Consider the following 12,817-nt stretch of genomic DNA (forward strand, 5'->3'; position numbering starts at 1 on the left):
AGCCAGTGATGCCCACATCCCCTGAACTAATCAATGAAAAAAGAGTCAGCTTTGTAATTTGAGGAAGGACTGAAATCAAATGATCCAAGAACATTTCCAGTAGACAGTCGCACATTGTTTGGCCTTTACACCAACTGCAGTGTAATCTCAACCTGGTGCAAAAACATGGTGGACCGGTGAATCCTCAGCAAGTTTCTAAACTTTTTTTTCTTTTAGGAGAGCAACCACTCTTCCAGGTCTCTATCTTAGGTGAGAATGTGTAACTCGCTAACATATCATAGAAATATAGAATTTACAGTGCAGAAGGAGGCCATTCAGCCCATCGAGTCTGCACCAGCCCTTGGAAAGAGCATCCCACTTAAGCCCACACCTCCACGCTAACACCGTAACCCCACCTAACCTTTTTTGGACACTAAGGGCAATTTAGCATGGCCAATCCACCTAACCTGCACATCTTTGGACTGTGGGAGGAAACCGGAGCACCCGGAAGAATCCCACACAGACACGGGGAGGACGTGCAGACAGTGACCCAGCCGGGATTCGAACCTGGAACCTTGGAGCTCTGAAGCGACAATGCTACCCATTGTTCTATCGTGCCCACCCCTACAACGTAAATATTGGATTGAAGCTAATCAGGGTCAATGTATGTTAGACATAGAATTTACAGTGCCCATCCAGTCTGCACAGCCCTTGGAAAGAGTACCCCCACTTAAGCCCACACCTCCATATGGAGCGTTTTGAGGTGAATAGCATGGATACATTTAAGAAACCATGTAATTACATGATGGAGAAAGAAAATAGAAAGATATGCTGATGAGCTGTGATGGGGTTACAAAATGTGGCTCATGTGGAGCAGAGGTATGGAATAACACTTACCTGTTGGGCTGAATGGCCTGTTTCTGAATAAATTCTACACCTTCCAACCTCATCCTGTCTGTATGTGAAAAGATCAGGGACTTCATTGCAACCAGGCACAGTGCTGCTAGTTTATATTTTGTTTCATGTACAAGAAACATTACCTCCAAATCTGTTTTGAGTAATTCCAGTCTTGGCTAATTTAGAGACCATTCAATTAACTGCCACTGGCTTTTTTCTACCACGAGTCAAATCTCTCCAGGGAACTGTGTTCAGGTGTCACTGGGTTGCATCTACAACAGTGTTCTCCTCATGAGCAAAAAAAGTTTATTTTGTAATTTCAATCCGGACAAACTAGAACCATAGAATCCCTATAGTGCAGAAGAAAGCCATTTGGCCCATCGAGTCCATACCGACCATCTGAAAGAGCACCCCACCGAAGTGCACTCCCCCGCCCTATCCCGTAACCCCACCTAACTTGCACATCTTTGGACACTAAGGGGAAATTTAGCATGGCCAATCCACCGAACCTGCGCATCTTTGAACTGTGGGAGGAAATGGGAGCAGCCGGAGGAACCCCACACAGACACTAGGAGAATGGGCAAACTTCACACAGACAGCCATCCAATGTCAGAATTGAACCCAGGTCCCTGACGCTGCGAGGCATCATAGAAACCGGCAAGACAGCAATTGTTTCCTGAAAGCGGTGGCAATGCTTTCAATTTGAGAGAAAGGAACGAAAGGGATTGCCAGATCGGCACTTTGCTGCTCATTTCAAATATTATCTACTTGCCATCTTATATTACATTGTCACCAATGAAAAATAAATACTAGTACAATGTTCCAATGAAGCGGAGAGTATTTATTTCCGCTGTGGTATAAAGTGTGAATTTTGGCAGCCAGAATTGGCACAGCATTGCCTATTTGTGCTTTGTTTTGGGTGTGTGAAACCTTCCCTCCCTCCTGTTCAGTGATTCCCTTGTGAACTGTACTGGCTGAATGTTCGCTTTCACTGATAGACTGGCTTGAATACTGCAGGTCAGAGGCTGCACTGCAACAAGTCAGCATTGGAAGGAGCCAAATCCAGGACTGCTGGCTGGCTGGTGTTAGCTGTGTTCAGCTATCTCCTGCCCTGACCTAGGTGCATTTAGGAGCTTCAGAAAATATTGGTCTGTCCCATAAAATGTGTGTCCTCTGTCAAGAAAACATCTTTCTTTATACAGCATAATATTTTTTTAAACTCACGAGCTATTCACAAGGCCTTGGCTTAAGTTGTGCTCCTCACTCACCATAAGAGTGGCTTAAGACAATTTCGCAAAGGTAGTATATGGACACCAACCTGGGATGGCAGAATGGAAGCAGGAGGGTTTTGAAAGTAGGCAACAAAAATTGCTCGAACTCCAAACGTTTGGACACAGAGGGCAGGAAGGATGACCTTTTCTTGGCGAGGGGTCAAGGGAAAACAGGACTGAGTAGTGGAGACCACAGCTACCTGAGATTGCTTCAATGTGAAGAGGGATTCAATGGTATTTGGAATGTGTTCTCAACCCAGATTGGAGGTTCCAGAATAAAATGTTATCAAGAATAAGAGTGTAGATTAAAAGGTCACCTAGGTATCTAAATTGTGTGCCACAAAATTATTGCCCAGGATCAACAATTACAGCTACAAAATGAGACTAGGGTCATTGGTGACATTTTTATTTCAGTTACAATATAGAAAATTTATATTACAGGCACTGGATAACAATAATATGGGACAATTTACAACACTGACTGTACAGGGAGGGAGGCCTTGCTGCATTTGTTTTCGACAATACTGGTCAGTCAAGTATTTACAGTCTTAAGTGCCAGACTGAATCTTTACAACACAGTAATTTACTGTAAGCATTACAGTCTACATAGTTCCTTAAAAGGGAACCAAAAAGAAAACCCCAATACACTTCAAATTGTGAAAAGTTGCCGGAGTACTTCCAGTCTAAAGCCCACAAGAGGGAGCTCGGCTGATCACGAACCAAAGTCTTCACACCACACACACCTCCCCACACAGCTCCCACTGCACTCCAAAGGTCTCGGAGTAGCTCCTTATTTCCCACCTCCACCCCCTCCTCCCCCCCCCAACTTGTCCATGGCAGATTATTCTTGCTCTGGGTTCACTGGCAAGTGTGCAGCCTCGAATTCTTGCCAGAGCCCTGACTGCCCCCTCTCTGCATCCGACACGAGAAGCCCTGGGCACAGTCGCACCTCTGGAAGATCTCCAGGCCATGAGAGCCTTTCCGCCTGTGCCTGGTGCACACTTGGCCCTCCCTCAGCACGGGTTTGCAGATCTTGGACCAAAAGTGGCGGGCACAGCACAGACCCTGAGCACAATCCGAGGACCTGAGACAGATGTCGCCTTCTTGTCCTGGGGGGGGGGGGGGGGGAAGAGAGAGAGAATTTTAACAAAAAAACTCAACTGTACATTCCATGTGTCATTGTGAAGCAGGCGGGCTTGGTTCTTTGACTTCTTACCTTTAACGGAGTGGGACCTTGCTGACAGGGTGGTCCTCCTCGGGTGACTATCCAAGGTGGTCTCCTGCTCCTCGTGGATCCAGCTCTCCAGGCTTGTTTCCCTCACCGCCCCATGGACGTGCTCGGCATCGTTGGGCGTGCACATACCTGGGACACAACAGAGCAGAAATAAATCCTCCAGTCTTCAATTCATGAACCAACCAACCCCATCCCACTGCCCGCCACGAGGCTCGAAGGAGATTCTTGAATTGACTCTCTGGAGTCATTTAAACCTCTGGGCTCGACTGTGAGTGTTGGTCTCGGCCCCCAATTCAACCAGGGAAGGTGACTAGGAAATTAATTTGTATTTATTTAGCGCCATTTTTTTTCTGGACTCAGGCGCTTTAATCATTTTTTCTGTCATAACCATTTTGAAATGTCTGTAATTTATTGAGTTGAAGCAGCTCAAGAGTTGCATCATGATTTATATATATTTTTTAATCTCCCAAAATCATTGCACTGTCTTGTGATGGCCTTTTTGAGAATTTTTTTTTAAAAAAAATATTCTTTCAAATATTTCATGAAGTTTTTTGTTAATCACTCCAGTCATGTCGGTTAAAGCGGGATGAATATTCCCCTCTAGGGTCACACAGCTGGGTTGCTGTGGATTAATGCACACTCCAGTTACTGGAAGAAATCTCTTTTCCACCCAGTCTTCAGCTGCTACCGAGTTTAATACAATCTCCCCCCCCTCCCAGCGCCAGCTCTCTGCAGAGCTGTGTTGCTCCTCCTCTTCTAACCGCCCCACCCCCCTCGTCCCGCTTCAACGCCCACCCTGTCTCCTGCGCGAGCCTCACCGTTGCTGCAGCGAGTCCCTGGGCAGCACATGGCATCTCGTAGGCAGCGTTTGCGGCGCCGGCGGCAGTTCAGGCAGTGCTGGGCAGCGGAGCGCGAAGCGGAACAGAACTGCTCCACAGCACAGTCCCGGTCATCCTGACAAGTAGAGAACTGCGGAAGGAAACAAGAGTGAGTGAGGGTCAGTCCCCGAAACAGCGTGAACACCGAGAACATACCAACAGACCCTCTCTCACACACACAACTCCGAGAACACACAGGAGAATACGCTATAATATGACGGGGCCACGCACCGACGACCCCACACTGATATACCCTCACACAGATATACCCTCCAACATGGTCACACATTGGTACACCCTCCAACATAAACACACGCTGATATACCCTCCAACATGGGCACGTACTGATATACCCTCCAACAAGGGCATATCCTGATATACCCTCCATCATAGGTACACACTGAATGTTCGCACACCGATATACCCTCCAACATGGGCACACACTGATATACTATGCAATATGGGCACACACTGATATACCCGCCAACATGGCCACATACCGATATATCCTCCAACATGGGCAGACACTGATATACCCTCCACCATGGGCACACCCTGATATACGCTCCAACACAGGTACACACTGAATGGATGCACACTGATATATCCTCCAACATGGGAACACAGCCATGTACTCTGCAATATGGGCACACACTGATATACCCTCCAACATAGGCACACACTGAGATACCTTGCAACATGGCAACACATTGATATGCACTCCATAATGGGCACACAGTGATATACCCTCCAACTTGGGCACACATTGATACTCCCCCCAACATGGGGACACAGTGATATACCCTCCTACATAGACTGATACTCCCTCCAACGTGGGCACACACTGATATACCCTCCAACGTGGGCACACACTGATATACTTTCCAACATGGGCACACAGTGATATATCCTCCAAAGTGGGCACACAGATATACTTTCCACATGAGCACACACTGATATACCCTCCAACTTGGGCACACAGTGATATACCCTCCTACATAGACACAAACTGATACTCCCTCCAACGTGGGCACACACTGATATACTTTCCAACATGGGCACACAGTGATATACCCTCCAATGTGGGCACACACTGATATACTTTCCAACATGAGCACACACTGATATACCCTCCAACTTGGGAACACAGTGATATACCCTCCAACATGGACAACATTGATACTTCCTCCAACATATACACACATTGATATACCCTCCAACATGGGCACACACTGATATACCCTCCAACATGGGCACTCACTGACACTCCCTCCTATAGACACAAAGTGATACTCCCTACAACTTGGGCACACACTGATATGCCCTGCAACATAGAATACACTGATGTACCCTCCAACATAGAGACATATTGACATGCCCTCCAACATGGGCACACACTGATATACCCTTCAATATAGACACACATTGATATACCCTCCAACATGGGCACACATTGATATAAGCAAATTACTGTGGATGCTGGAATCTGAACCCAAATATACCTCCAACATGGGCACACACTGATATACCTTCCAACATAGACACACACTGATACTCCCTCCAACATGGGAACACTGTGATATACCCTCCAACATAGACACACACTGATACTCCCTCCAACACAGACACACACTGATACTCCCTCCAACATGGGAACACACTGATATACCCTCCAACATAGACACACACTGATATACTCTCAAACATGGTCACAGATTTACCCAACATCACGGATACACAGATATACCCCACACTATGGACATACACCTGTCTGACCTTCAACATGGGCACATAGACATACCCTACAATGCAGACACCCACAGATATACCCCATACCATGGGCACACAGATGTACCCCATATCATGAGCACACATATATACCACATACCATGATAACACAGATATACCCTACACCAAGGGCACACAGATATATCATATAACAGAGTTGGACCCTACAACACACACACACTGACCCACTAACATACACATACACACAAAACACACAGACAGATATTCCCAGCATACAGGACCCCAGCATAGACATCTCTGTAATACACACACATATGGGTATCCCCAGCATAGGCACACTGTGCAATGCGCGCACACACACACTGTGCAATGCACACACATAGGGGTATCCCCAGCATAGACACAGTGCAATGCACACACACACACGGGTGTCCCCAGCATGGACACACTGTGCAAAGCACACACATGGGTATCCCCAGCATTGACAACACTGTGCAACGCACACACATGGGTATCCCCAGTATAGACACACTGTGCAACGCACACACACACATGGGTATCCCCAGCTTGGACACACTGTGCAACGCGCACACACACATATGGGTATCCCCGGCTTGGACACTGACATTTTACAACAAATATTGAGTTGGAATCCAGGTGTGTAAAAAGTCAATAATATTGGATAGTAAAACCTTAAATACAGTAAGGAATGTTTCAAATTAAATCATTTCTTTTGGTGTGACGAATTAACACCTGGATTTAGAAAGTCGGGACAGCTTTAGGTGTTACTGGGATTTTGCAGGGATTATACACACCTGGGACTGGTCGACTGCATGGTTCTTGCTGACACTGTGATGGTGGACAACCTGGGGGGCAATGCTGACCGGGTGGCTCGGGATTTGGACCGCTGCACTCCCCGTCTTGATAGCATTGGAATTGAAGGAGTTCACGGCATTGTAGAGGCAGAAGGAGAGGAATAGCCTGCCCATCCGCACCGCTTCCAAATACATGGTCAGGACCTCGATTCGCCTAAGCAATCAGCCAGCCCAAGTCACGGGAGGTAGAAAGTCAAATATTAATCACCAACAAAGTATGTCCTTCACACTGTCAGAAAGCCGGAGCAGGTAGGCTGTACATCCGTGTGTGGAGAGGTCCACAGGTTGCCTGCTTCTAACTCGCTGCAGAGCACAAACTGATTCGCTCTCCTCTTCCACAGCCCATTTATATTTGCTGATGATGTTTGTGTTCCCGCCCCCTCGCCAAGTGTGACAAAGACTGGGCGAGAATTTCAAAGCTTCCGTTTATGATGTTCCGGAGAGTCTGCAAACCCACAAAATTCCCCATCCAGGACGAAATAAACTGTCATTCCCAAATGGATCGCATTCCCGACGGATGGCACCATACCGAGATTTGACACCTTTCCGAAGCCTGTCTCTCCCTCACTGTCTCCCTATCCCCCCTCACTATCTCCCTGTTTCCCCTCACTCTGCCTCTATCTCTCTCCCTCTCTGCCTCTATCTCCCTCACTCTGTCTCTACCTCAGTCTACGTCTATCTCCCTCTCCTGTCTCTATATCCCTCTATGGCACTGCCTCCATCTCCCTTATTCTGTTTCCATTTCACTTCGTCTCTATCCATCTTCGTCGCTATCACTCATACTCTCTGCCTCTATCTCCCTCACTCTGCCTCTATCTCCCTCTCTGCCTCTATCTCCCTCACTCTGCCTCTATCTCCCTCTCTGCCTCTATCTCCCTCACTCTGCCTCTATCCCCCTCACTCTGCCTCAATACCCCTCACTCTGCCTCAATCCCCCTCACTCTGCCTCTATCTACCTCACTCTGCCTCTATCTCCCTCACTCTGCCTCTATCCCCCTCACTCTGCCTCAATCCCCCTCTCTCTGCCTCTATCTCCCTCACTCTGCCTCTATCTCCCTCACTCTGCCTCTATCTCCCTCACTCTGCCTTTAGCCCCCACAATCTGCCTCTATCTCCCTCACTCTTTCTCTACCTTACTCTCTGCCTCTATCTCCCTCACTCTGCCTCAATCCACCTCACTCTCTGCCTCTATCCCCATCGCTCGGCCTCTATCCCCCTCACTCTGCCTCTCCCTCACTCTCTGTCTCTATCTCCCTCACTCTGCCTCTGTCTCCCTCACTCTGCCTTTAGCCCCCACAATCTGCCTCTATCTCCCTCACTCTTTCTCTACCTCACTCTCTGCCTCTATCTCCCTCACTCTGCCTCAATCCACCTCACTCTCTGCCTCTATCCCCATCGCTCGGCCTCTATCCCCCTCACTCTGCCTCTCCCTCACTCTCTGCCTCTATTTCCCTCACTCTCTGACTCTATCTCCCTCACTCTGCCTCTATCTCCCTCCCACTGCCTCTAACCCCCTCACTCTGCCTCTATCTCTCTCACTCTGCCTCTATCTTCCTCACTCTGCCTCTATCTCCCTCATTCTGCCTCTCTCTCTGCCTCAGTCTCCCTCTCTGCCTCTATCCCCCTCGCTCTGTCTCTATCTCTCTCCCTCTGCCACTATCTCCCTCCCTCTGCCTCTATCTCCCTCACTCTCTGCCTCTACCCCCTCACTCTCTGCCTCTATCCCCCTTGCTCCGCCTCTATCTCCCTCCCTCTACCACTATCGCCCTCACTCTGCCTCTATCTCCCTCACTCTGCCTCTATCTTCCTCACTCAGTCTTTATTCCCTCACTCTGCCTCTATCTCCCTCACTCTGCCTCTATCCCCTCACTCTGCCTCTATCTCCCTCACTCTGCCTCTATCTCCCTCCCTCTCTGTCTATCTCCCTCACTCTGGCTCTATCTTCCTCACTCAGTCTTTATTCCATCACTCTGCCTCTATCTCCCTCACTCTGCCTCTATCTCCCTCACTCTGCCTCTATCTCCCTCCCTCTCTGCCTCTTTCTCCCTCACTCTGCCTATCTCACTCACTCTGCCTCTATCTTCACACTCTAACATTACCTCCCTCTGCCTCTCTCTCCCTCACTCTCTGCCTCTATCCCCGTCACTCTCTGCCTCGATCTCCCTCAATCTGCCCCTCTCTCACTCTGCCTATCTCCCTCACTCTGCCTCTATCGCCCTCCCTCTCTGCCTCTATCTCCCTCACTCTGCCTCTATCTCCCTCACTCTGCCTCTATCCCACTCATTCTACCTCTATCTCCCTCACTATCTGCCTCTATCCCCCTCACTCTCTGCCTCTATCCCCCTCACTCTGCCTCTATCTCCCTCATTCTGCCTCTCTCTCTCATTCTGCCTCCGTCTCCCTCTCTGCCTCTATCCCCCTCACACTGTCTCTATCTCCCTCCCTCTGCCTCTATCTCCCTCCCTCTGCATCTATCTCCCTCACTCTCTGCCTCTATCTCCCTCACTCTGCCTCTATCTCCCTCACTCTGCCTCTATCTCCCTCACTCTGCCTCTATCTCCCTCACTCTGCCTCTCTCTCCCTCATTCTCTGCCTCTATCCCCCTCACTCTGACTTTGCCTCACTCACTCTGCCTCTGCCTCTATCTCCCTCACTATCTGCCTCTATCTCCCTCACTCTGCCTCTATCCCACTCACTCTGCCTCTATCTCCCTCACTATCTGCCTCTATCCCCCTCATTCTCTGCCTCTATCCCCCTCACTCTGCCTCTATCTCCCTCACTCTGCCTCTCTCTCCCTCACTCTGCCTCAGTCTCCCTCTCTGCCGCTATCTCCCTCACTCTCTGCGTCTATACCCCTCACTCTCTGCCTCTATCCCCCTTGGTCGGCCTCTCTCTCCCTCACTCTCTGCCTCTATCCCCCTTGGTCGGCCTCGCTCTCCCTCACTCTGCCTCTCCCTCACTCTCTGTCTCTATCTCCCTCACTCTGCCTCTCCCTCACTCTGCCTCTATCTCCCTCCCTCTCTGCCTCTATCTCCCTCACTCTGCCTCTATCTCCCACACTCTGCCCCTACCTCATTCACTCTGCCTCCATCTCACTCAAACTGCCTCTCTGTCCCTCACTCTCTGCCTCTATCCCCCTCACTCTCTGCCTCTATCCCCCTCACTCTGCCTCTATCCCCCTTGCTCCACCTCTATCTCCCTCACTCTGCCTCTCCCTCACTCTCTGCCTCTATCTCCCTCACTCTGCCTCTCTCTCACTCTGCCTCTATCTCCCTCCCTCTCTGCCTCTGTCTCCATTCCTCTGCCTCTATCTCCCTCACTATCTGCCTCTATCTCCCTCACTCTGCCTCTCTCTCCCTCACTCTGCCTCTATCTCCCTCACTATATGCCTCTATCCCCCTCATTCTCTGCCTCTATCCCCCTCACTCTGCCTCTATCTCCCTCATTCTGCCTCTCTCTCCCTCACTCTGCCTCAATCTCCCTCACTCTGTCACTAACTCCCCCCTCTGCCTCTATCTCCCTACCTCTGTCTCTATCTGCCTCACTCGCTGCCTCTATCCCCCTCACTCTCTGCCTCTATCCCTCTTGCTCCGCCTCTCTCTCCCTCACTCTGCCTCTCCCTCAATCTCTGTCTCTATCTCCCTCACTCTGCCTTTATCTCCCTCACTCTGCCTCTCCCTCGCTCTGCCTCTATCTCCCTCCCTCTCTGCCTCTATCTCCCTCACTCTGCCTCTATCTCACTCGCTCTGACTCTACCTCACGCACTCTGCCTCTATCTCCCTCACTCTGTCTCTATTTTCCTCACTCTGCCTCTATCTCCCTCACTCTGCCTCTATCTTCCTCACTCTCTGCCTCTATCACCCTCACTCTGCCTCTATCTCCCTCACTCTGCCTCTATCTCCCTCACTCTGCCTCTATCTCACGCACTCTGCCTCTATCTCCCTCACTCTGTCTCTATTTTCCTCACTCTGCCTCTATCTCCCTCACTCTGCCTCTATCTCCCTCACTCTGCCTATCTCCTTCACTCTGTCTATCTCCCTCACTCTGCCTCTATCTCCCTCACTCTCTGCCTCTATCTCCCTCATTCTGCCTCTATCTCCCTCACTCTGCCTCTATCACCGTCACTCTGGCTCTATCTCCCTCACTCTGCCTCTATCCCCCTCACTCTGCCTCTATCCCCCTTGCTCCACCTCTATCTCCCTCACTCTGCCTCTCCCTCACTCTCTGTCTCTATCTCCCTCACTCTGCCTCTATCTCCCTCACTCTCTGCCCCTATCTCCCTCACTCTGCCTCTCTCTCACTCTGCCTCTATCTCCCTCCCTCTCTGCCTCTGTCTCCATTCCTCTGCCTCTATCTCCCTCACTATCTGCCTCTATCTCCCTCACTCTGCCTCCCTCTCCCTCACTCTGCCTCTGTCTCCCTCACTATCTGCCTCTATCCCCCTCATTCTCTGTCTCTATCCCCCTCACTCTGCCTCTATCTCCCTCATTCTGCCTCTCTCTCCCTCACTCTGCCTCAGTCTCCCTCTCTGCCTCTATCTCCCTCACTCTGTCACTAACTCCCCCCTCTGCCTCTATCTCCCTACCTCTGCCTCTAACTGCCTCACTCTCTGCCTCTATCCCCCTCACTCTCTGCCTCTATCCCTCTTGCTCCGCCTCTCTCTCCCTCACTCTGCCTCTCCCTCACTCTCTGTCTCTATCTCCCTCACTCTGCCTTTATCTCCCTCACTCTGCCTCTCCCTCGTTCTGCCTCTATCTCCCTCCCTATCTGCCTCTATCTCCCTCACTCTGCCTCTATCTCACTCGCTCTGACTCTACCTCACGCACTCTGCCTCTATCTCCCTCACTCTGTCTCTATTTTCCTCACTCTGCCTCTATCTCCCTCACTCTGCCTCTATCTTCCTCACTCTCTGCCTCTATCACCCTCACTCTGCCTCTATCTCCCTCACTCTGCCTCTATCTCCCTCACTCTGCCTCTATCTCACTCGCTCTGACTCTACCTCACGCACTCTGCCTCTATCTCCCTCACTCTGTCTCTATTTTCCTCACTCTGCCTCTATCTCCCTCACTCTGCCTCTATCTCCCTCACTCTGCCTATCTCCTTCACTCTGCCTATCTCATTCACTCTGTCTATCTCCCTCACTCTGCCTCTATCTCCCTCACTCTGCCTCTATCTCCCTCACTCTGCCTCTATCTCCTTCACTCTGCCTATCTCCTTCACTCTGTCTATCTCCCTCACTCTGCCTCTATCTCCCTCACTCTGCCTCTATCTGCCTCACTCTGCCTCTATCTGCCTCACTTTGTCTCTATCTCCCTCACTCTGTCTCTATCGCCCTCACTGCCTCTATCTCCCTCAGTCTCTCCCTCTATCTCCCTCACTCTGCCTCTATCTCCCTCACTCTGCCTCTATCTCCCTCACTCTGCCTTTATCTCCCTCACTCTGCCCCTCTCTCCCTCATTCTCTGCCTCTATCCCCCTCACTGTGACTTTGCCTCACTCACTCTGCCTCTGCCTCTATCTCCCTCACTATCTGCCTCTATCTCCCTCACTCTGCCTCTATCCCACTCACTCTGCCTCTATCCCCCTCACTCTGCCTCTCTCTCCCTCATTCTGCCTCTCTCTCCCTCACTCTGCCTCAGTCTCCCTCTCTGCCGCTATCTCCCTCACTCTCTGCGTCTATAACCCTCACTCTGCCTCTATCTCCCACACTCTGCCTCTACCTCACTCTCTGCCTCTATCCCCCTTGGTCGGCCTCGCTCTCCCTCACTCTGCCTCTCCCTCACTCTCTGTCTCTATCTCCCTCACTCTGCCTCTACCTCACTTTGCCTCTATCTCCCTCCCTCTCTGCCTCTATCTCCCTCACTCTCTGCCTCTATCTCCCACACTCTGTCTCTATTTTCCTCACTCTGCCTCTATCTCCCTCACTCTGCCTCTA

At 50.4% G+C, this 12,817-nt stretch overlaps 1 protein-coding gene across 1 annotated transcript; it reads right to left on the reverse strand.

The window, feature by feature from the left end:
- Nucleotides 1-2,532: 2,532 nt before the first annotated feature.
- Nucleotides 2,533-7,222, reverse strand: dkk1b (dickkopf WNT signaling pathway inhibitor 1b). Its single transcript, XM_072478932.1, has 4 exons — nt 6,824-7,222; nt 4,200-4,350; nt 3,364-3,510; nt 2,533-3,256 (listed from the first exon to the last, which is right to left on the reverse strand). Exons 1-4 carry the CDS (start codon nt 7,016-7,018, stop codon nt 3,006-3,008), a joined length of 744 nt encoding a protein of 247 aa, XP_072335033.1. The 5' UTR covers nt 7,019-7,222; the 3' UTR covers nt 2,533-3,005.
- Between the last annotated feature and the right edge of the window lie 5,595 nt (nt 7,223-12,817).

This window comes from Scyliorhinus torazame, chromosome 16, assembly GCF_047496885.1.
Source record: "Scyliorhinus torazame isolate Kashiwa2021f chromosome 16, sScyTor2.1, whole genome shotgun sequence".
Taxonomy (NCBI): domain Eukaryota; kingdom Metazoa; phylum Chordata; class Chondrichthyes; order Carcharhiniformes; family Scyliorhinidae; genus Scyliorhinus; species Scyliorhinus torazame.